This window comes from Ctenopharyngodon idella, chromosome 3, assembly GCF_019924925.1.
Source record: "Ctenopharyngodon idella isolate HZGC_01 chromosome 3, HZGC01, whole genome shotgun sequence".
Classification (NCBI taxonomy): domain Eukaryota; kingdom Metazoa; phylum Chordata; class Actinopteri; order Cypriniformes; family Xenocyprididae; genus Ctenopharyngodon; species Ctenopharyngodon idella.
The window spans coordinates 34,931,007-34,956,763 of record NC_067222.1 but is presented as its reverse complement, the minus strand read 5'-3'; the positions used below and the strand labels follow the sequence as shown (position 1 = coordinate 34,956,763).

The 25,757-nt window shown below is 37.1% G+C and overlaps 1 protein-coding gene across 2 annotated transcripts in view; it reads left to right on the top strand.

Moving 5' to 3' along the window:
* Positions 1 to 25,757, top strand: part of arhgap23a (Rho GTPase activating protein 23a) — a 75,454-nt gene continuing 49,697 nt past the window's right edge. The window contains exon 1 of one of the 2 annotated variants that reach the window (XM_051886679.1): positions 1 to 425. In XM_051886679.1, coding sequence (XP_051742639.1) covers positions 417 to 425 — 9 coding nt within the window. In that variant the 5' untranslated portion in view covers positions 1 to 416. Of the gene's footprint in view, positions 426 to 12,457; positions 12,705 to 25,757 lie in introns of those variants that run through there. The other variant, XM_051886678.1, reaches the window with a different exon arrangement.

Here is a 25,757-nt window from a genome sequence, read left to right as displayed (position 1 = left end):
TTGCGTTGGAAGCATGAAGGCAAGGTGAAGAGTGTGAAACAAACAAACGAGTGAGAGGAAGTCCCTTATCCTTCGTCGTACCAGAGTAAATCATAGACGCAGCACTGACCCTGTGCCTTTGCTTTAGCACAGAGCCTGAAGCAAATAATCACAGCACAACCAGACAAAGACAGCGAGAGAGAGAAAGTGACACAGATAATAGGGACACTCCGGAGCATTTGACTGGATAACAGGCTGTCGGAGAGGGAATGTATCTCAGAGGCTCATCTTCAGAGAGCCTCCCGGCTATGTAAGGACGTCTGTGGATTTTTGTAAGGATTCCTTAATTAGGGAGGCTACTGTGGGAATATTGCTTTGGGAAGCCGGAATACTGTGCCATGAGTGGGAACAGGAGGCGGAAGAGGGATTGCTGAAGCATGGAGCAGGTGAGCGGTACAATTACGCAGAACAAACATGTTTCCCGTTTCATGCCAGTGATGCTTCGGGCAAAAGCAAACGGCACAGCAGGATGCTCGCATCAATCTCTAGCAGCATTAACACTACCGTGTGGCTTGCTTTTTTTTTTTGGTCATCATTTTGTCTTTGTGGTGCTGATGTCATGCTGAGTAAATCCTACAGCATGTCACATTTAAAGGGGGTTGGTATCAGAATCACTATTTAATTTGAACATAGTGTATTTTATTTGCCGTATTACTGCTTAAAATTAGATATGAGGAACCTTATACTCTGCTTTGCATGAGAGCAATGCACCTTAACCGCTAACACACAGATACCAGTCCAGACAAGTAAATCATACTGCATAATCTTCAGATTTAGGTAAGCAGCAAGGGTTACAATTGTACTGAAGTTTAGGGGCCAGATCTTTTACTTTAGTCTAACATGATTAAACCCCACAAGGAAATTACAGAGAGGGCTACAGAAATTTCTGTAATTATAAGAAAACAAAAAAAATACTATATATATTAGTATGTGAGAACTAATAAATAATAACTAATATATATAGAATGGAATAGATCTGTTTTAGAGCTCAATCAATCAATCTATCTGTCATCTGTCTGTCATCTATCTATCTATCGTTAATAATAATAACAAATATATAACACACACACACACACACACATATATATATATAGTTGTTATTATTTGTTCATAAATACTTAATTGTTTGATAAATATAATGTGTATAAGTGGTTGCATTTCTTTGCAGCTGTTGTTTGCCATGCAGTGACACTAAAGAGAAACAAGGATGCTGATTCCCTGGACTGAATTTGCTGCCTGAACATTATGTCATGTTCTCAATAGTCTAGCTCCTTTGGGACAGCAGTGTGTGAAAGAGAGACGCCATGACATTGTATTTTTTTGTTTGTATTTGGGATATGTCTGAATGGCATTTAGCGAAATATTTCCTAAACAATCTTTCCTTCTCTTTAAACGTGTCGCATGCTGTTTTCCCGCTCTCCTGTGATGAATTATTCATGTACACATTCAGAGGGGAAGACTGCACGTCCTCAGCCTCGTCTTGCACGGGGCTAACGTCAACCAGGTGATGTCATCCCCATGCAATAGTAGTGATGTTACTGGACAGGACGGCTGTGTTAGAAACATTAGAAATATTACACTGCATGTGTAAATGTGTGTGTGAATGTAATTATGAGGACATGAACACAGCAGCATCAGTGGAATACACCTAATATTAGCTAGGTATCAGTAGAGTGAATGAATCAGTCATCAGCATTTTGAGCTCTTTGAGTGTAAGAAAGTGATTTATGTGTTTGATGACATGTATATTTGTTTGTAACATGCCCCTTAGTTTGATGTAAATGCTAATATTGTATGTGTGGTGCAGATGTTATAGTTATAATATCTCAGATTCGTATTTCCCCCATTGATTTTATAGTGTTTGACATTCAGAAGTATCTGGATGGCCACTCGTATAATGATGGCAGAGACTCAGTGTTATGAGAGAAACAGTAAGAGGCTGTTATGAGCAGAGACAGGCCAGTGCTGGACAGGGACCTGATCCAACCTCCAAATTTGTGTAAATGTATTGTCATGGAAAAATGCCAGCAGGCAAATGACTAGCTAGCCAAACAACAGACCACCACGGACTGAGAGCAGCAGTAGATCAATACTTCAAAAAAGTCTGTAACACACATCTTTGCTCTAATTGGTGCTGGGGCGTTTAAGGCTACTGAGTGGCTGAAAGGTAACAGCTAAACACTTCAAATACTTGACATTTTCCCTATGATACAGTGCGTGTGTGTGTGTGAGAGAGTGAGTGTGTGTGAAGGTCGTCTCATTGATCAGGGGTTTGGAATGACTATAGGATAGTAACAGTAGCTGGCTCTGTGAGCACAAGTGCAAACTGCGTTCGTCCTGATATTTCCTTTAAATCTGTTTGCAGCTCCTTCTTCTTTTAACATTGTCAAATGCTATATGTTATCTTATTATAGCGTGTATGAAACAGGCCCACGAGCCAAAAAAACGCTGCAACTGTAATGCAGAAAGAGACAGTTGGCATATGATGTCATTGGGCTCGGGGGGATCGGGGTGTAGTGGTTAAAGTCACCATGAAATCCAAATTGACAATTATAAAAAGGATAGTTCTGGCCCTTGATTCTGATTGGTTGAGCCACGTTCGAAGCCATTGTAAAATTCCCGAAAACATACAGCTGACGCATTACATGTATCGCTGCACCACTGAGTGTCTTAGCAACTACTCCTAGCAACTGTAAACATATGTTTGTTCTCAATAGAGTGAATGAGTGTATTACCTGCATTCAAGATTTAGCATTTTCCTTCAGGTCAGTCCTGTTCATAATAAAAAATCTGTTTGAATGTCCACTGCGATCTTGTCCTTTTAACATTTAATGGATTTTTCCGTGCCCTGCTGACACTGACAGCGCTAGTCAAAGCATTTGTCATTTGCGCCTTGTTCCGTGTTCACAACAAGTTTCAATATAAAAGTCTTTGCGACTGAGTGACTCCATGCCGTAATAAATGTAACTTCTGTTGCTGTTCACGGTCAGGGACTATTTTTTCCGGCGGAATGAAGGCTTTTAATGATTTTACTTCATGAAAGTTGCATTGATACATATTTTTTTTTGTTTTAATATTTGTATTGTGTGGTAACTGTTTTATAAAAGCAATATGCTCCTGTGAAGCCGTGGTTTACAGTGAATTTATAACAGCTAAGGGGCGTTGTTAGGCACGACGCAGAACAGAGAGCCTAAAACCCCCTTAGCTGTTATAAATTCACTGTAAACCACGGCTTCACGGGGCATATTGCTTTTATAAAACGGTTATTGGGGCTTATTGCTTTAATCTAATTTTTTATATGGAATATTTCAGTATTTATTATAAATAATTTATCTGTGCACATTATTATAATTATTATTATTATTTAAATTCATGTGCCCTCATAATCTTTAATCAAATTAACTTCCTCTCCCTTTTGTACTGACATCTCTTCTATGATGACGTGTTTACTGGCATGAGGGCGGGACAACCTGTCACTCACATGACATCACAGCAATAGCAAACCACAACCATCCAACGATACAATATTCCCCAGTGGAGGTCCCGCCCTACATTTTTTCTTGTTTGAGAAGCTGTTTCACTCATATGTCACAATAGGAAAGTAAAGACTATTGTAACTTACGTTTCATGCCGACTTAAAAGATCCAGGCAGGTGTGAGTTTGAACCCCACAAACACCGATTTATCATTGTGATGCTGATTTTCAGGTTGCTCCATAAAGATCCTTCCTGTGCTCCATCCTTCCATGATGATGTAAAGTTCCTGTAACAAGTGAGACTGGTTATAACATATAGGCTTTCAATCAGATCCATTTGGTTTTGTATGTATTGATATGTGGAACAAAATAACTTTTCTCCACATCTGAAATGACTGAAGTGACAAGGCCTTTTATTTTCCCATTTCAGCTCAATTCCTCCATCCTTTCTAAAGAGACCATGCTCAGCTAGCTACTCTGGTCTGTTCTGGTATGGAACGCACACTTGTCACAATCAAATCAATTCCTAACGGATAAAATCAAGTCCTAACATAATTTTTTTCTCATGTATGTAACCTGTAGAAAAGTTACTGAAAGATCCCTATGCACAAACACAGTCAAGCGAAGTGATACAAACAGTGAAAAGTCTTAGTGCTGTTATGAGCACTCTTGGAGCTTGACTTAATTAATGGAAAAAAGGAAACCTGTCACATTATGCAGATGCAACCTTTTTTACAAAAATCTCCATCAAGAAACTTTTTTTTCTCCCCCTGCTTTGACTTACACGAGATTCATTTTCACCAAACTATCTAAGAGCCATTTTTAATGTGTCTATAGGGAATGATTACAAATGTCCACAGAAACTCTGAGATGCTGTACTGCAGTGTATTGAAAAGATCACAGAAAACTGCAGACACTCCAGCAATATCAGCAGTAAATCATTGTAGATCAGCAGTCAGAGAGCAACTGTGCATTTTATACTCCGCATAGAAGACACTTAATAAAATGAGTTTCCATTCAAAGTAACCAATAAGCTCTTGCAATGTCCTTAGAGGGACAACCTTTAGGCCATCATTCTTCAGGAGGCTCACCGCAATACTAAAACCAGGACAAAAGAGCTCATGTGTTGTCTGGATGGGCCCATTTTCTCTGCTGATGTCTGAGTAGTTATTGATGCTACAGCTGGAGCTGATGACCGTTACTTTATCACTGTCCACAAGCCCTGAATTACATATATGTGTGAGAGCGAGAAAGCTTGGGAGGCCATCTTGCAATCGTTCTTCTCTGTCTCATTCATGTTTTCTTCATCTTGTGCATTCTAGCTCTCTCTTCTCCACCCTTTCACATCCATCACCTCTTTTACTCTACCTCTGTCATTTATTTCATCCCTCTCGTGGCCATATTGTGATATTTTAGGGTTTGGTATCATAATGGGTTAGATTATATGGATTATGGATTATATTTGGAGGGAAATTCATCCCACTCTGCAGTTAGTGGGCAGATGGCTGAGGGTTTGTGCTCACCGAGGCAGATGTTTCCCTGATTAATCTGTACATGTTTCCACATGGCAGCACAAAACGGCCTCATATTAGCGAACTAACATTATGGATGGATTTATAATGCAAACGTTGTTTTTGTAGTTTTTGTAGTAAATTATAAGGGAGGTTATGGGGCAAAAATATTGCTCTTAAATGGAGCATGGACTGTCTGGCTTTGAAGAAACTGGTGTACTTCAGAGACATGTTTTACAGATTATGCTCTTTCCAGATCGTAATGTGTTTAACAGAGTCAGCTCGTTTTAAAGCAGTGCCTGGGGCCATTCTGATTGGCGGTTGGATCAAACAGGATATTACGCAGAGACATTTCTTTGTACATGTTAAAGCCGTCTAAAAGGAGCCCATTGAATTTACAATGAACTTTAACACTGATTTAGAAACTATTTTTTTCTGTGGTGAAACAGTACATGAAATTTTTAAAAATACTGCAGTATGTATTCATATGTCTGTGCATGTGTGAACATTTTTGAACATGTAGGGGTCAGACAGAAGGGTCCTCACCTTTAGCCAGGAGGAAGTGATGTAAAGGAGAAAGGAAATAGTGGTATGCATGCTATGCCACATTAATTATGAGGAAACAGGACGTTAGCGCTTTACAAGCACCATGAGATGGTCTCAGTGACCAAAAACAGCCTCAGTATCCTCATAACAGCTCATAAATAGAGAAAATGGTGGTTCATGTAACACAATACAGTTCCATTAAGAGCATTTCCTCTCACTCCAGTTATTTTTACCTTTTAGTACTCTATTCTTTCCTCCAGGGATAATATGGCAGAGTATCACAGATGTTTCTGCTGCATATCTATATATACATACTGTATATACACTGCTTTCTAAGGGCCTTGAAAATCATTAAATATTTATAGCAAGTAGTCAACAGTTGTATAATTATGTTTTTATTCTAAGTCAGAGTTGAGTAAGTAATTGTTACTGATTTAGAATGATGTTTCTTTCATTCTGAAGTCTGGTGATTTGTAAAACAGACCAAATTTATCAGTCTTCCACAACAAAGCACAACACTGCATGGCTTGTCTTCATGACTGAAGAGATTGAACAACATAGATTTACGACAGGTTGTAGGAGCCACAGAAAACATGGGGTCATGAACCCTGTGACCCCTTCCTCCTTCTGGCCCAGAGACATACAGTGGGGATCAACCATCTGAGTCCAACTTGGATTTAATTGATAATTTTAAAATCTGAGGAATAAACAAAAAGCTTTGGAATTATTTTTGAAAAGTATAAACAAAGAAACATTATGACATAAAATTAATAAGAATGGTCACTAATTAAAGGGTTAGTTCACCCAAAAATGAAAATTCAGTCATTAATTCCTCACCCTCATGTCGTTCCACAAACGTAAGACCTTCGTTCATCTTCAGAACACAAATTAAGATATTTTTGATAAAATCCTGATGGCTCAGTGAGGCCTGCATTGACAGCAAGATAATTAACACTTTCAAATGCCCAGAAAGCTACTAAAGACATATTTAAAACAGTTCATGTGACTACAGTGATTCAACCCTAATGTTATAAAGCGACGAGAATACTTTTTGTGCGCCAAAAAAACAAAATAACGAGTTTATTCAACAATATCCAGTGATGGGCAATTTCAAAACACTGCTTCATGAAGCTTTGAAGCTTTACGAATCTTTTGTTTCGAATCAGTGGTTCGGAGCGTGTATCAAACTGCCAAAGTCACGCCCCCCAGTGGTGAACCATTGAAATTTCAAAACACTTATGACGTAACGAAGCCTCGTTTACTGAAATCATGTGACTTTGGCAGTTTGATACGCGCTCTGAACCACTGATTCGAAACAAAAGATTTGTAAAGCTTTGAAGCTTCATGAAGCAGTGTTTTGAAATCACCCATCACTAGATATTGTTGAATAAAGTCATTATTTTGTTTTTTTGGCACACAAAAAGTATTCTCGTCACTTCACAACATTAAGGTTGAACCACTGTAGTCACATGAACTGTTTTAAATATGTCTTTAGTAGCTTTCTGGGCATCTGAAAGTGTTAATTATCTTGCTGGCAATGGAGGCCTCACTGAGCCATCGGATTTTATCCGAAATATCTTAATTTGTGTTCTGAAGATGAACAAAGGTCTTACAGTTGTGGAACGACATGAGGGTGAGTAATTAATGACAGAATTTTCATTTTTGGGTGAAGTAACCCTTTAAATCTGTGACACTGATGATCATGTGACTGAACAAAGAGTCAGATGTTTTTCCATTAAAACTCAAGATGCTCTTTGGATCATCTCAAATCATGCTGGAGAACATGATCATCAGGTTTGACACACCTGTGGAGTTCGTGCAGCTTGAGTGCTGCTGTCATTAAAGCAAATACTGAAACGTTCAGAAATTCATGTAACTCAAATTGTTATGCTGATAAAAGAAGTATTAAATTAGAAAAATACAAAGCTGAAGCAGATTCACTATAGGACTCTGTTGGAACCTCACTGCACATCTCCTTAAAAGAACGGGATAGACCCACACAGCTTGAATTTATAGTATAACATTAGCTCATTACATAAAAACACATTGTACTAAGTGTTTTTTTTTACAAGCTAGCTGCTGGGCTTTATTACGAGCACTGCATGGATGATGATGAGAGAAGCACATGGGAAGAATTCTGAGCAACAGTGGAGCTACATATATGCTTGATTTAACAAATGTTTTGGTACAATGCAAAACACTGACACTGAAAAAAGTGTAAATAGAAAGAACAGTTTTTTCCCCCTTACAGTTTTATGAACATTTTGAGCCCCAAAGAGGACAAAAGGATGTCAGAAAAAAAATGGATGGAAATAATGAGAGAAATAGCCTACATGTGGCTGTGTTTTGGTGCGGAGCTACAGTCTCCCAATCGCTCCGTCTCCTCTTATCTTGTGGCTTGCGGGGCTTATTGGGATAATTTGATCTGGTTTGGTGGTAAGAGAGGATAATGAGCGCTGGAGGGTATTCTGAGCTAAGCAGAAGCGCAGACACATACACATTAAAGTTAGGAATGAATTCATCAGTGCAACACACACAGATGCATTTCATACAATATACCAATCAAATGTTTGGGGTCAGTAAGATTTTTTAAATTGTAAATAGATAAAATAAAAAAATCATGCTGACCCAAACCTTTTTTGGTGTATACCTTATATTAAAGACCAAAAATAAAAAATTCTGTCATTATTTACTCACCCTCATGTTGTTCTAAACCTGTATGAGTTTCTTCTGTTGAACACTAAAGAAGATATTTTAAAGAGTATGTTGGTAACCAGACAGTTGGCGGTAGCCATTGACTTCCATAGTATTTTTTCATAGTATTCAACTGTTTGGTTACCAGCATTCTTCGAAATATCTTCTTTTGTGTTCAACTCATACAGGTTTAGAACAACATAAAGGTGAGTAAATGATGACTGAATTTTCATTTTGGAATTTTTAATTTTGGGTTAACTATCCCTTTAAGTAAAAAAAATGGTAACACTTTAGTATAGGGAACGCATATACACTATTAATTACGACTTTTCCCTCAAGAAATTCCTAAATTACTGCTCATTAATAGTTAGTAATATAGTTGTTAAGTTTGGGTATTGGGTAGGATTAAGAAAGTAGAATAAGGTAATGTAGAATAAGGCATTAATATGTGCTTAATAAGTACTAATAAACAGCCAATATTCTAGTAATATGCATGCTAATAAGCAACTAGTTAAAATACCCTAAAATAAAGTGTTACCAAAAAAAATATATAATTCTGCCATTATTTGCACACTTATTTACTCAAACATGCACTCATATTTTTAAAAACCAAAATGCTCTTGCTATATACAATGACTAGCTCCAAAAATTAGAGATAAACAGTATAAAAAATATTATAAAGGTAGTCTGTTTGACTCTGGTGGCACATATGCCAAATTTTCTAAATCCATACAATAGCATTTTCATCTCTGCCAAAGTAAATAATGATCAGTGTTGGGGAAAATTACTTTTAAAATTATTTCATTACTCCCTAAAAAAGTAACTAATTGTGTTACTTAGTTACTTTTTATGGAAAGTAATGCGTTACGTTACTTTTGCTTTACTTTTTCTCATCTGGGCTGGGCTGTTTGTTTGTTTGTTTTTTATAACAACAAAAAGGTTCTATTTTTAGCAAAGGTTAAGGCCCTTTCACACCAAAAGTTAAATGAATAGGCCTCAGGTTGAAGGAAATACAAATCCACGCCTGTACAGTAAAGGGCGCAGCTCAAACAAGCCTTTTAGCTTTGCTGTCATTCTAGATCGCAGGAGAATAAAGTTCAACACTCTTACTTCAAACAATATTTAAAAAATAAATAAAATAAATGTGATGTTTATCTAAAGCCATTTTTGCTTGTTAGTATGGCTGAACTGGATCATTGAACGTCAGCAACAAAGACATTGGTTAATAAAGTGAGATTAAATACATAAAGTATATTTGTTTAATTTAATACATTTAATTATTGCAGGTTTGTGCAATATTCTGAGATTGCATTTCACTGTTTTTATTCAATTTTAGGAATACTGAATCTGTTGTTGCGCAAATAAAATGAGTGGCTAAATGTATGTTCACATTTCATAACCATCAGGTTCACACATAACGCGGCACATGATTTCTCTCAACATTTTATGGGGACAGGAGAGCCGTCAGTCAACACATGGGAAAACAAAGTAACTTGCGTTACTTATTTGAAAAAGTAACTCAGATATTTTGTTGTAAATTGAAAAAGTAATGTTTTACTTTAGTTACTTGAAAAAGTAATCTGATTACATAACTGAAGTTACTTGTAATGCATTACCTCCAAAACTGATAATGACAGAATTTTAATTTGGGTGAACTATATGATCATACATCATTACTTTTGGCTTTATTAGGACCATTACTGCCCTCAAAACTCGCCTGCACACAAAATCAGTGAAATATCTCCTGCTTTGTTTGATTTATGTGTTGAAGAAACACACAAAACGAGCTTGGAGTATTGCAAAAGCCTCTCTCATTTTCTTTCTATCTCTGTAATGACAGCCACATGGGCTGAAGCAGTGAAGAGTCAGTGGTAGGGCCGAGTGCCACGTTCTCTGTGTTTTCTGCAGCACCAGCAGTGTGTTTCTCAGTGCCCTAAGGACGAGAAACTTTAAGGTGCTGGCTGATGGTCTACAGCTTTCCAGATCTCCCGAACTTCCAGCACAGTTCGATTTAATCAGCAAGAAAGTGTACAAAAGAAAGGTTTTTTTTGTCTTTGTCCTGCTGTGACCTAACATATTCCACTGCAGTTTCTTAACTTGATCTAAGTGAGCAAAGAAGTGAGGTCACTGTTTGCCATGTCTCCAGGCAGCTTTGTCAATGTGCCTCCGGTCGGCCAATAACAATGAGCCAGCTTGAGTCGACTTCCTACAGTATATTTACTTGACAGTCAATTCACACCCAAGTCTTCCCGCAAATCAAACTAACATATCAAAGAAAGTCAGCTGATTGAGTTCTTCAAGGAAATCAAGGCCGAAAAACCCAAACATGAACGCTTTTGTGAGCTATTTTTATTCATTGTTTCCAAAAAAAGACTCTAAATCCGGCATTGTATTTTTCTGTGGTAAAACGACGGGTCTAAAGCAGTGACCTTTAAATCAATACTACATTTGCTCGTCTGTTTGCCTGCATCTCATTGATTGATCTGTCATGACCACAGCGTGACCTGCAGGTCTCTAGACTGAAGTGCCTGTATGTATGTTTAATTATAATATTCTGCAGTTTGCATCTGCTATATTTCCCAATCTGTAACCGCTGACCTCTTCAGCTCCCATTTCCCTCCCAGCACGTCTCATAATCATCTCATGTTGTGTCACTCTTTCAGGGAAAATTATTTTTACCATGATTTTTCTTTAGTTAACAGTCATTTAACAACATTAAAAGATTAGTTCACCCAAAAATGAAAATAATGTCATTAATTACTCACCCTCATGTCGTTCCACACCCGTAAGACCTTCGTTCATCTTCAGAACACAAATTAAGATATTTTTGATGGAATCCAATGGCTCAGTGAGGCCTCCATTGAGAGCAAAGCCATTGAAACTCTCAAGATCCATAAAGGTACTAAAAACATATTTAAAACAGTTCATGTGACTTCAGTGGTTCTACCTTAATATTATAAAGCGAGAAGAATACTTTTTGTGCGCCAAAAAATCTAAATAACGACTTTTCAACATTATCGAGTGATGGGCTGATTTCAAAACACTGCTTCGGAGCTTTACGAATCTTTTGTTTCGAATCAGTGATTCGGCTGTCCTATCAAACGGCTAAACTGCTGAAATCACGCGACTTTGGCGCTCCGATCCACTGATTTGATTCGTAAAGCTCTGAAGCAGTGTTTTGAAATCGACCCATCACTATATATTGTTGAAAAGTCATTATTTTTTTTACATTTTTTTTGGCGCACAAAAAGTATTCTTGTCGCTTTATAATATTAAGATAGAACCACTGAACTCACATGAACTGATTCATAAGTTTCAGTGGCTTTGCTCTCAATGGAGGCCTCACTGATTTCATCAACAATATCTCAATTTGTGTTCCAAAGATGAACGAAGGTCTTACGGGTGTGGAACGGCATGAGGGTGAGTAATTAATGACAGAAATTTCATTTTTGGGTGAACTAACTCTTTAAGACATAGCATAATTCAGAATATACACTAACAAAGACATGTACCATGGTACAGACAAATATCTGATTTGAGGGGAGAGGAGAGGGATAGGGGTCACCCTCTTGAGAGGGATTGACTGTCAAATAGAAAGTTGTGTAATATTTGGACAGAATTTTTGGCCAGTACCATAGTTTTTCCATAATATCTGAGAGGGAGTAAAATCTTTGAAATACCTCATTGTATGAAATGGTAACCTTTCAAAAAAGTACAGTGGTAGTATCAAGGTAATATCATGATACGAAATGTAATTAAATATGAACATCATGGTATATGTAAAACGAAATGTAGGTCTAATCATTTAACACTATTGTATTATCAGCTGTTATCATAACTTTACCACACACTGTCGTTATTTTTAACCCGCTAGTCATTTTTGTTCTTCAGAGATGCTGTTGTATCTCTCTACACACACTCCAACTTACTCACCTTTCCTTTTTCTGTTATGTCTGTTCGTTCCCGTCTATCTTTTTATCTGGGCACAAAGAGGGCTTTGTTTTCATGGCCTTGAACGCACCGCGCTCTGGCGCCCGTCACGCGTCCAGCTACGTAATAGTTTCCGAACGCGAACGCAAAGCGTCGTGTTTTGTAATGTCCGCATGCTGCCGCCAGAGGGAGCTCCGCGCTGCTCATTACAACCCAACACGCAGATTAATTCTGTGCTGTAGTGGGACAGGCCGGTGGAAGAACTGAACGGATTTGCATCGGGCGAGGGAAAAGGGAGGGCACTGCGGGCAAACAACGGGAAAGAGACGAGCGGGCGGAAGAAAACTGGATAGGTGAACGCCACGGTTTAAGATAAATAGCTCATAGCACACTTCTTTCACAATAATCTTAATCGCGACCCCCCGGATCCCCCTACAAAACAAGTTAAGCTGTCCAATGAATGGAGTTGCATTTTGCCTTGTTGGAATACCTCCGTATCCAGAAAACGAAGTAAGTGCAAGTCTTTTCCTCACTAAGCGCCGAGCATCTGATGCTCTGCAAATGTTTGTGTAAAGTCGAGTTAAACATCATTCTGTGTGTTAAACAGTGTTGTATTAATCAGAGAGCATGATTTCCTAAGAGGATTAAGTAGCGTGGATACAGTGTGTACAAACAGATGAGACCGCTATTCCTACAGTAGCCTACAGAAACTCCTTTTAACTGCCAGCTTGGGTTAATAATAGCATTTTACCCTTCAATAGTTTATTAAGCACGTGTGTATCGCGATAAACGACTAAAATGGTAGTACTTCAACATCACTCGCACGAAGTTGTTGTCAACTACGTCGCTTTGAGCTCTGGATTGAGCTGCACAGCCTGTCAATCAATCACTTCACACTGATTTAACAACCTGATTTAAAAATAAAAATCAATGTGTACAGTCTGTTGATGTTGCATGTTGTCTGTGCATGTGTGATGTATATCTCAAAATGTTTTTATTTTTGTGGTAAGTGAAAATTATCAACGTAATTAGAGTGTTTTTTTAAATACATGATACAGTTTTTGATATTTTATATGAAGAATCTCTTTTTAATTAGTAAATGTAATAAATTATTATTAACACTTATTTTCAAAGTCGTTTTGAGATCTTAAATTTTCATTTTTTATGTTTTTCTCTTGAGAATGAATGGCTGATACATAGAAAGTTGTACAGTATATTACATTATTATTACTTCATTTTTACTGAAATAAGTTATTCCTTAAAGACCATATTAATGCATTTATCTGTAGATCTGATAAAGTAAACTGATTAAATTGGTTAAACTAATTATTGCGTATTATTATCTCATAGCATCACATAATATATTCTGTGGTTTTTATTATAGACTACTTGATTACTGACAGCTTTAAAGAAATGAATTATCTATTTTTCAACATTTCTTTGTCTCCTTCATCTCTATGTCTGTTTATGTTTACGAGGTGGGAAAGAGAAACCGCTGTATATTTGAGCATGTCTGTGGGTGGGTGTGTATCAGCACATTACAGCATCACCCGGGGCAATAGCTTTACTGTATGTCTCAGATCTTTTCTATGTCATCATTCTTGTTTTACAGTCAGAAGTTTTTATTGGATGCTTTTGATGTGAAATGAGGAAAGAAAGAAACTTAGTCATCAAAACTAAATGGTTTTTGTGCATCATTAGCAATGGAGCTGAATCAGCGTGTTTGTTCTGTGTCTTTTCTAAAGACTATCATAGTAAAGATTACCACACTGCTGGTGTTTGCGAGTCAAAACGGTTTTAGAGCTTAGTGGCATTAGTAAAGGGATCTTGATTTGCACCAAAAAGTATTTAGACATGACTTAAAAATGTCTGAATGTCATGTGCATTAAATAACAAAATATCAAAACAAGTGGTACTAACTTCCATCTTTTGAGCCATTTTTGTGTCAAGATGATTTTTAATGGACATATCAGTTCTCCTCAAGTTCACACAGTTGTCCTATCAGAGTAACCACAGGTGCAGTTATTCACATTAACTATTGTGGCCTTTAAAGGGGTGCTTCACCGCTGACAAAATGGGCTTCTCAACTGCCTATGCAGTAGAAAAGTAAAATCGAAAAAAAGAAATCGGTTCTACCTGACTAGAGAAATCAAAGGGAAAAGGCTGTTGTCTTCCCTTTTCCCAAATAGGTAGGAAAACTTCAAAACCAATAATGCACTGTGCAAGTTGCATTCCAAGGCTACTCCAACCAATACACTTAGTCAAATACCGCCTTGCTTTAGTAGGAAATACTTCTTAACAAACTATTAGTCACAATGATGTCAACTTGTAGCCTAATGTTCCTGGGCGCAAGAATTTTTATTGGTTTCCAGTGAAGGATCCAGAGCGTTGTAGGTTGTGTCTAAAAACTACAAAGAATAGTAAATATGGACAGAACGCTGTGATGGAAAATCTGAAAAACCTCCATGTTTGTAGTCAACATTTCAAACTGGATGACTACAAAACACAGTGTTTTATGCCAAACAAAGTGGAAGATACTGAAAGAAACTGCCGTTCTGTCAATTCCGCCCAAACCACTGATGATAAGATAAGAAAGCTGTTGCCACAAGTGTTTAATTTTTACCATAATGCTGTTTAAAGAGTAGACAAAGTGCGATACAGTTTTCAGTGATAAACCTACCCTTACAATAACTGTTCTGTTAATAACCCTCTGTCGATCCGACTGCCTGTGGACAGGGATGCAAAAATGCGGTAGTTTTCACGAAAGCTTTGGAGCTGTCAAAAGCAAAACACGTCATCCAGCAGACTTTTGCTGACAAATAAATGGTAATTTCTCAGTCCAGGTAACAAACATTGCTCATTTACATATATTACTGACATTGTAACAATACAAAGCGGGTTGAAAATCGGCAAAGTTACACATATCATATTCGGTAACATTGTAACTATGAATTTCTAGAACATGAAAGACAGCTTTAGATGACTTAGATGACAGAATTAGATGATGTTGTGGTAGGGTAACAACTCGAAAACTTTTGTTTGGTAGGGTCATGTTGATTTGAAACATGGTCAAAGCACTGATTTATAAAATAGACAAAAAAGCGGAAAGCAAGTTTATAGTGAATGCTATAAAGTTAACCGCTCAACTTTCATGGTTTGCTTGAACAAAACATTTAGTCATGAATACCATCTATAAATAAGTGATAGAAATGAATATTGTTTGTAATTTTGAATACAAAATAATTATTTTGGGTTTACTGCTCACAATATAATTATTTTGCTTTGTTTCTGACTTTATTGTGTAAAATAATAACGAATGTCCGACTCGGAAGTACGAGCTTCCCATGTGCAATTGAAGACAGCATAAGGAGGACATTATTCATTAATGTTTTCCAGATTTTGAACAATATATCTTTTTCTTCTTTTTGTGAAGCATTATGCTTGAAAAATTGTCTTTATTTAAAATAATTGTCATTAGCCTTGCCTTTGCCTTTTTAATTGTCGCCTGTTTCGATACTAATGCCATGACATTCATGCATTTTAACTGTGGCTTTAAGTGTCCATGTGAATTTATGGGGATTCTATACAGTAACAGACCTATTGGCCCGGTTAATGATTTTGTTCAGCATCCATTATGTGACAATGTAAAAGTTATAATGTTATTGACATTAGTAGAATAATAATCTTAGAGTGTGACATTAAAATATGTAAGTAATAACCTGTCCCCAATCAGCACACACAGTCACACACACACTCAACCACACACACACACAGTGAGAGAGAGAGAGACATTTACACAGAGGACAAGAAAAGATCAGGGACTGAGATTAAAAGATGCTATTTTCTCATTATGGACTCAAGTAAACCCAAATACACTTGATAAATATAGTCTGGTGTCGTTGTGCTCAGAGGGTGTGGTACCAGTGTGTGTGTGAGAAAGAGTGAATGTGCTGCTCTCTCTCTCCTAGTCATGCCTAATTGAACCCTGATTCAATTATCACAAAGCGGTTAGGCAGAGAGGAGGGGAAGGAAAGAAGAGGACATGAGAACACACTTCACTTCATTTAGAGAGATCAGCAGACTGCATTTAGTGCTCACAAATATCAGATCAGAGCAGTCAGTCATATGCACTCCAATAAACACATTCAAAACAACTGTCAGTCTGTATTACTTAATTTGCATGATCTATATTATTTAATTATTGCACGATCTATATTACTAAGTCATGCAAAGACACATTGCACAACTGTGTGATTCCCCACTGCTTTAAAAACACAATAAATTGATTATTCATTTTAAATTTCATTAGAAGACTGCAGCCTAGAAGATCTGACTCACTGGAAGGATCTTAGCGTTGTACATGAGAAGTTTGGGTAGCGCTTATGTATCCCGACAGCCGTACTGGGATCTCTTACATCATAGGATGGAAAGATTTTATGTGTGTGTGTTAGAAAGAGAGAGAGAATTTGTGCCAAACTACAAGCTCAAAGTTTAGGTGTCTATAAGAGAGAAGAGAGTGAATGTTTGGAAAGCAGAGGTCCATTAGCACTTAGACACTGTTTAAACATCATTACATGGGCCTCCTGAGCTGCCTTTTTCATACACTACCATTCGAATGTTTATGATTTTTTTTAAATGTTTTTGAAAGAAGTCTCTTATGTTCACCAAGGCTGCATTTATTTCGTCAAAATAGTTAAATCAGTTAATATTGAAATATTATTACAATTTAAAATGTTCTATATTAATATATTTTAAAATGTGATTTATTCCAGTAATGCAAAGCTGAATTTTCAGCAGCCATTATTTCAGTCTTCAGTGTCACATGATCCTTCAGAAATCATTCTAATATGATGATTTGCTGCTCAAAAAAACTTTTTTTTTATTTTTTATTATTGTCCATGTTGAAAACAGTTGTACTGCTTAATATTTTTTTGTGGAAACCATAATACAATTTTTTCAGGATTCTTTGATGAATAGAAAGTTCAAAACAACATCATTTATTTGAAATAAAACCTTAACCTTATAAATGTTTACTGTTACTATTGATTAATTGAATGCGTCCTTGCTGAATAAAAGCATTCGGTAGTGTATATGTCAATATTTTGTGGGGTCACATCTGCACGAAGCCACAGCTTTCCCTATCTGATTTTTTTTCTCGTCTCAAGAAATATCAGCGTCCACACGAAACCACTGAAACCGACTCAAAATGATGTAGTATACATGCCAGACCAGTATGTGGCGCTGTAATTCTGTCACAGAGATACACTAAAAACAGAGAATAAGACTAGGAGCATGTGCATAAACCTTGCGCGCTGTATACAAACTTTAGTAAAGCTTAGAAATAACGCTTTACATTAGTAAAGCTAATAGGCTCAGTAGCTTCTGCAGCACGAACACAAACATGTAGTCCGCTATTGTTATTGTTGTTGCTGTTACGTGACGTAGCGATGTCTGACTAGGGTCGAGACGGGGTGATTACATCATCGTTTCACAAAATATACAGATTGGCTGTACACACGAAAACGCAAGGGTGTCGTTTTCAGATTTATCCACTCTGGGACCCGGTTTCAAAAAATAGCGATTTCAGGCTCTCAAAACGCCGGATCCGTCTGGACGAAACGCTGATATGATATAAAATGTTTACGTATACATCTAAACGCATCTCCATGTGGATGGGCTCTAATGTCTATAATCATATTCATAATATTCAGTGGCATTTTCCCCCTATTAACCTGGAAATAAACAGTCAGTTTTAAAACTGTAAGAAGACATTTTTTGTAGTTATGATGTAAAATATTAAAAAAAGAGAAATGTTTCACATTCTGCAGAATGTATAAGTCTTGCATATGCTATCTCAAATCATGATGGAGAACATGATCATCCGGTTTGACAAACTGCTGGTGGATGGATGATGGAAAAAGAGACAAGGAAAGAGGATAAATGTGTAAATGGATGGATGAAAAGATATCATTTTAAAAGATACTCAAATCCTTTCTAAAGGAAGTTCATTAAGAGTGATTCAGGATTTTGATTGGCCAGACTTACACAGTTGGGAGGGTGTTTTAGATCCTCTCTCATCTCATGCAAGTTTAATGCTTCTGTGAGTTCAGGAAATTGTGTGGTGAATCAGGAATTGATGCACACTGATCCATGACGCTACAAACCCAAATTTAGAAAGACTTCCTTTCTGAGAAAGGGTGGTCTGGGTGGGGCGAGATGACACACACCCTCCACCAGTGATTTACAGAAACAGAAGAAGAGAATAACCGTGATGGTGAGAACTAATCGAACAGTTCTGCTCGTCAGTTGCACAGTAGTGTCTTCCTGTGACACATACATTAAAACAGCAATGAGCTACAGTTATGAAGCTACTTCAGTAACACTCCACCCTTCAGATATCGCTTACTCATCGTATTGAAATGCAGGGGCACAGTGTAAAACATGTGTGAGCAGTATGCTGTTATTCACTGCAGTATTGTTGGGACTGTATTTGAAGAATGATTGCTGTAGGCTTTAGATGTTGAATGCTGAGCCCCAGATGGGCGTCGACCTCCACCGCTGCTCCCAGTGGATGACAGAACTCACATAATGGCTGCTTATTGATCTCTCTCTCTCTCTTGCGCTCTCCTTCTCTCTCTGTGTCTATCTCTATAACCTAATGTGAACCTGACGAACCATTACAGAAGTGCTCTTGTTAGTCATTTGACTGTCTCGGTAGCCTGCGGTCACTTCAGTGACCTGTGTTTGATGGAACTAACCGTGACAGTGACCCAGTGACCCTGTCCACCCATCTCTACCAGCAGCTCATGTGACTGATGGACTCATGAGCATGTTTTTTTTTTTTGCAAGCATGCTTGTGTATATGGTTGCTCTGTTGGTTTACAGTCACACTACAGTATTACAAACATTTACCACACTTTAACTACTGTTTCTACTAAAATACTAGTTACTTTTACAGTTATGACTGTAAAATTATGGCATTAAGGTGGTTGACTTAAGTTTGCTGCAATATATTTGCTGCAACATATTACTGTATACTTCATCTAAAACTATTTTAAAATGTTTTTCTACTTATTTATATAGTATTCTTATGAGCTTTGCTAAACTGTAAAAACAGTTTGGCAGAAATTTAGCACAATTTTTAAAATATAGTTACAGTGTATCCAGTATTATATGTTGGTTTCTATGTATATTTTACAACTTACAATCATATATTTCATTAAGTGAAATAATATTTTACTCGAAGTACCTAAATCTGCTTTAGACATTAAAATGTATTGCTAACCACTATGCTAGGTGGTAAAGTATAAAGCCACATGATAAATTCGAGTTCATTATAAGTATAATATGATCTTGATAATGTGATCTTCAGACTAAGCTTTCTGTTACTTTGTTTGTCTTTTTGATGATAATGGTTACTAATGTAATGTAAGCAAAATAATTACAATGAATATCCTAAATTATACCCTGAAACTACATTTTTCTGCAGGTATTTTTGTAATTTCTTCAAGATTTCTTTTAGTCTAGCGAATCTTATGCACATTTGATTGTAATATCAGAGCAAAAGCTAAAACTTTCCATTCCTGTCAAGTACAGTGTGGGCAGAGGGCAATTTTTGCTTGAGTGTGATGAAAATGCCTCTCTTCCCACTGGATTGCATTCCTGTGTGCCCTGCAGAAAGAGAGAGTGGGAAACGAGAGCAGAATTAAAGGAATAGTTGGGTAAGGCACAGGGCTGTTGTGTTGTGATGAGAATCACACAATGACTCTCTCTTTCAGCAGAACACAGCAGCTAATGCAGCTCCTCTTGTTGATGGTACACAGCTGGTGTGTGGAGAAGGGGGAGAGAGAGAGAGGAAGGAAGAGAAGACTGATCAAACTGTATTTAGCTGTAACTCAGTGGGCATGATGTAATTGTCAAGAGTTTATTTATTCCAGTGACTCCTTTCTGTAGTGTACATAAGTAGGCTACATAAGTGAGCAACCAGTTATGAGTGAATCGTTCACTTAACAGATTAGTTCAAACAGATTCATTTATATTTGTTAAAAAAAAGATTCACTCGTGACCAAAACAAGTTTTATTATCCTTTATTAAAATCTGCAAAAATGGGCATAGAAATATTTTTCACTCAAAAATGGCTAGTCAATTTCACGAACAGTAACATAGAAATGGCAAGTAACACATTGAATTAAACATGAAACTTAGAAGTAGAAAAGCTGAAAAAGATTTTGTTGTAAAATATACTTGGCTGGACGATTAATCGAAAAGTAATTCAGAACCTCTAACCGACGTAATTTTCCCATGTCGGTTATTTCGGTTTTTTAATATTGTTAATACTTCCCCCTTAAAAACATACTACCGCGTGTGTAGCCACGTGACTCTGCCCCGTCCAGTCAGTGGCATGAAAGCAACACGGAGGTGAACGCCGAGTCAACACACACACAGACTGCGCGCGAGCGGTGAGTCTTGCGTCTTCACTAAACTTTGTTAGTTGTATGTGTTTTAAGGTTTGCCAGTTTGGACATTCGAATGATTTTAGACGATCGGATGTGTATTATATCGAGCTACCGTGCTCGCGCAGCTGCATTGTGGCACGAACACTCATACAAACAGTAGCTGCGCAAAACGTGAAGATCACACGCACTGAGAGGAACGCAGAAACTAGTTGTCAGCACTGTCCTGTGATTTATCACTAAAATACCTTAGAAACTCAACTTATTATAGCATATACTTTTCTACTTTTGAAGGAACTATTTACAACCCACAGCTTCACAATTAATAGAGAGACGGTATGACTAATTCACACACGCAATCGCTCTCATTACGTACTGGTACTGTGCTAATTTATCTTTATCTGATTTACAACGAGCAGAAATCTGTAAGAAATGTTACGAAACATGGATAAAATAACTGCTGAAAGTGAGCTGTTATGTCAGATCACTCTTTCAATAGGAAAAAATATCCCACCTTTAATAGTCAATCATATTTACAGTATAAACCTTGCCAGTGAACTACGAGGGCAAAAAAAAAAAAAAAAAAAACGGAAACAAAGTAATCGTTCATTAATCGTAATCGAGGTAAAATGTTTATTTAATCGAGGTTTTGATTTTAGGCCATAATCGTCCAGCCCTACTTCAGTAGTCTTTGTTTTGTTTAATTAAAAAAAACAAAAACATTTTTACACTTTATTTTACAGTGCCGTAGTTACATTGTAATTACTCAAATAAGTAATGAGTACTATTAATTAACTACATGTACTTACAATAGAGTTACAGTTAGGGTTAGGGTTTGTTTAGGGTTAGTTACTTGTAATTATGCATAAATTACTGTTATTACTAGAGTAAGTATATGTAGTAACGTGTAACTACGGCACTGTAAAATAAAGTGTTACCATACAGTGTACTAAATGACTTCAAAAATAGTGTTTAAAGGGTTAGTTTACCCAAAAATGAAAATTTCCGTTGACTGTTTTAACGATGTCTTTAGTACCTTTCTGGACCTTGAAAGTGTCCAAAAATCACAGATTTGTCCAAAAAGCATTTGTTCATGACTGAAACACCACTAGTGCCGTTTTTTATTCTTCAGGCTAGATGGTGGAACAAGGCACTATTTTTACTTTTTGGGTCCATGTGCTGTCAAACTTTTTCTGCGGATCTTTGTGTTTGGATATTCTGAGTTTATTGGTTTGTCCTTAACTTGCAAAGTTATTGAACTCAGCATCATGTTTATCATTGTTTAGACACAAATACACAGTTTGATAGGCTCAAGTTCTGTGTATGATTGAGCATGCAACCCTTGCCCTATAAACACAAACATCCCTCTCTCTGAGTCTGTGTTAAGGGATAAGATGTTTTTCCCCAGGGAAGCATGTCCAGGCAGGCCGGGATTGGAGCCTGGGACTTGCCTTGCTGGAGCAGCTGATGGAGAGATAAATCGAGCGTAGGGTAACACAGCAGCAGCCTGAGGGCAGGGAGGACAGCTCTCCTCATGTCTGCCCAATCCTGTCATATTCTTCATTAGATATCCATCAGAATTCATGTTTTAATTCTTAAAGGAGCCGTATTCTACAGTTCTGCAGCAGTTTATTTGTTCTCCACTGATATTATTTGTCAAGGTTATTTTTCATAAAAATGTACATAGTTTAGTTTAAATGATAATTTTCTGTTTTCTCAGACTTTTAGAAATAGACATGTCTTAAAGGTGACCTATTATGCCCCTTTTCACAAGATGTAATATAAGTCTCTGATGTCCCAAAATGTGTCTGTGAAGTTTCAGCTCAAAATACCTCACAGATCATTTATTAAAGCTTGTCAAACTTGCTCCTATTTGGGTGTGAGCAAAAACACAGCGGCCCCCTTTCCAGAAGAGGGTGGAGCTTTAACAGCTCGCACTTCGGTTGCTCAACAACAACAAAGCTGGAGAATCTCACGCAGCCAAAATGACGATTGCCGTAACGGTGTTCAGCCTTACATTGTTCAAACTGGAGTCGGACACTGATGGAGAGACTCAGGAAGAATTACAACTTTTTTTTGTGGAATTGATTCAACTCATCAACTAGCATGTGCCGTCATGTTAATCTTTTGTGCAAATCCAGCGTTGAATTGACCCTCGTTTGTGAAGCAGTCCGGCGTAAAATGACGGCATGGCAACAACACTCTACTACAACAACTCTTCCTCGTCTCTAAAGCAGTCCAACATGGCCTCACCCCCTTTGTTGCGTGTTCTCTGGGACAGGGTTTATGTAAATTTTAGGGTTATTGATGTCACCAACCCAGGAAGAAGCTTGTTGTAGTCCCTACCAGCCGTTTGTTGTAGTCCTTAAAAAGCGATTTCTGTAAAAGAAAATATCTTCCTTTGAATTGAACTTTGAACGTCGTCACTTTGCAGATGTTGTTTATGCTCTAACAGCAACATCACACACTAACTAAATTTAAAAAAGTGAAATCATTATCAACCACCCCTTTAAAAGATACAGTAGCAAAAATTGCTGCAAAATTCCTATTTCCTACTTGAAAACAGGCAATAAAACAGCACTTAAAGTTGGATGTCCAACTTGGAAACTCATGTGGAAGGATTTTGAAAAGATGCGGATGTATACAACCATTCAAAAGTTTGGGCCAAGTAATTTTTTTTTTAAACAGAACTTCAGCAAGGATGCATTAAATTGATCAAATGTGAAAATAAAGACATTTATAATGTTACACAATATTATGTTACACAACCCCATCAGGGTTTCCACAAAAATATTAAGCAGTACAACTTTTTTCAGCATTGATAATAATAAGAAAGTTTCTTGAGCATCAAATCATCATATTAGACTGAATTCTGAAGGATCATGTGACACTGAAGACTGGAGTAATGATGCTGAATTTTTTTTTTCAGCACCCAGGGAAATGTACACAGTTAATGATCAACAATAACATGTAATTGACATCAATGAGACAAAGTTCTTGCATTACATGACAATCTGCTGAATACTGACTAGCGGTTGATGTGTAAATGTAGGTGGTCATATAAGTGCTCACGTTTGTGACGTCAATATCATCATGATTTATGAATGACCCATTTTTGCGGCTTAGTTTCCATAAAGTCTTAGTGGTCTGGTTAAGGAGCTTTGCTTCATGAACATTAAAGTATGTCAACAACATCAGACTCTATTATTTTTAAATAAAAATTCAGTTTTCAGTCCCTTTAACAAATCTCAGCAATTTGTGACCTTTCTTTATCAGTAAATCATCTCTTCTTGAACTCCAGCTTGTTTTTTTTCTTTTTGAACCTGCTGTGTTGTTTGTTATTTCCACCGCTAACATTCCACCATACCTCTTTCTCCTCTTTCCATCTCTTTAGCTACTTTCTTTTTGAAGATCAGTCTCTTCTTTAAGCTTTTGCCTTATTTGGTTATCTCTCAGCTGAAATCTATGAATACATATTTCTCTGCCTTCCACTTTCTCTTTCCAGTCATCTTCTCTCTCTTTCAACTGTTTGTGTAGGTTTGACAGTTGTGTTTTTTTTAACACAGGAGGTTCCACAACCTAGTGAGCTATACCTACTTGGGAAAAATTATTAGTGATCGTAGGTATGCTTGTGATGCAAAGCCGCTTTCAAAAAATATACTGTATGCAACATAGACAAACTGGTTTGTTTTACATGGCTGTCAAACAGTTTTTGGACAGAATAAGCTACAAAGAGGACCAGAAGTGATACTTCTGGGCCAGGTATCTGAATCTATTAATTTATTCAAGAAAAAAAAAGAAAAACTCTAATGCTTATAAATATTTGAAAATGTTATTGAAAAGTGAAGTGGTGCAACTAACATTCAGAAGAAAAAAAACATAAAACAGGAAATCATAGAGACCAGACCCTCATGACTGTGTCAAGGTCATTAAGTCTCTTAAAATATCAGATAATAATAAAAAAAAACATCTTAGAAAATGATGATTAAAATGTGAGCACTAGCATTTAAAGGTTTTCGAAAGAAGTCTCTTATGCTCACTAAGACTTGTGTTGTGTTGCTTTATATTTTTGTGGAAACCCTGATACATTATTTTCAGGATTCTTTGATGAAAAAAAAAATAAAATAAAAAGAACAGCATTCATTTGAAATAGAAACATTTTGTATGCATTAGATTAAAAATGTTTGTTAAAAACGGCGTAAATTTTTTAAATCATATGAAACCAAAGAGTAGTTTTTTTTTAATGTCCTTTCCTTCAAAATGGACCCTCTTACTTCTCATTGACCCTGCAGTCAAAATTATGGCTCTGCAAAACTAAGAGACTGTCATAAGATTTCCATCAAATAGAAATTCCCCGTCAGCCATGATACACAGAAGGAGAGAGCAGGAAGTGCTGCCCACATCTGTAATCAGCATTTGCGTGACTCCTCGGCTAGTTCTGCTAACCTGAATCTCACATGGCAACATGAAAGGGCCTGCGGGACAATACACCTATCCAAGAACCCATTCACACACACACACAGAGACTGTATCAACAACAGGAAAGAGTTCACAGATTGGTTGATAGTGAGAACCATGGTTTATTTTCAAAATAATGTCTGGAGCTTTGTGTGTGTTTATGTGAGAATGTGTGTCATTGGGACAACAAACCAAAATGTTCTGTACATGAGTGTGTATGTGACAGAGAGAGAGAGAGAGAGAGAGAGAGAGAGAGAGAGAGAGAGAGAGAGAGAAAACCAATAGAGAGTTGAGTTGAGAGTATAATTGAAAAACCCATAGAGAGTTGATATCTGTTTCAAATGAGCTGTTATCTGCTCAGAGCTGGGCTGGAAGCTCCTAGGGGCTGTTCTGTTATGGTTGAGTGCCATCGTCTGGATGATTTTGGAGGACACTCCGAAATCTGAATTCAGGGTCCAGAATTAACACTTGGCAAGCAGCTAATACGAGTAAATGGACTTTGGCAAGTAAATAAAACTACCTGCCAGTTGGCTGAATACATTATTAAGAACATCACACATTGTTTAGTTTGTAAGAGTGAAAACTGGACCCTCTCTGATTTCAGTGATTAAGTTATTAAAATTCAAAGCCCAAAAAGTCTGGTGATGAAAAC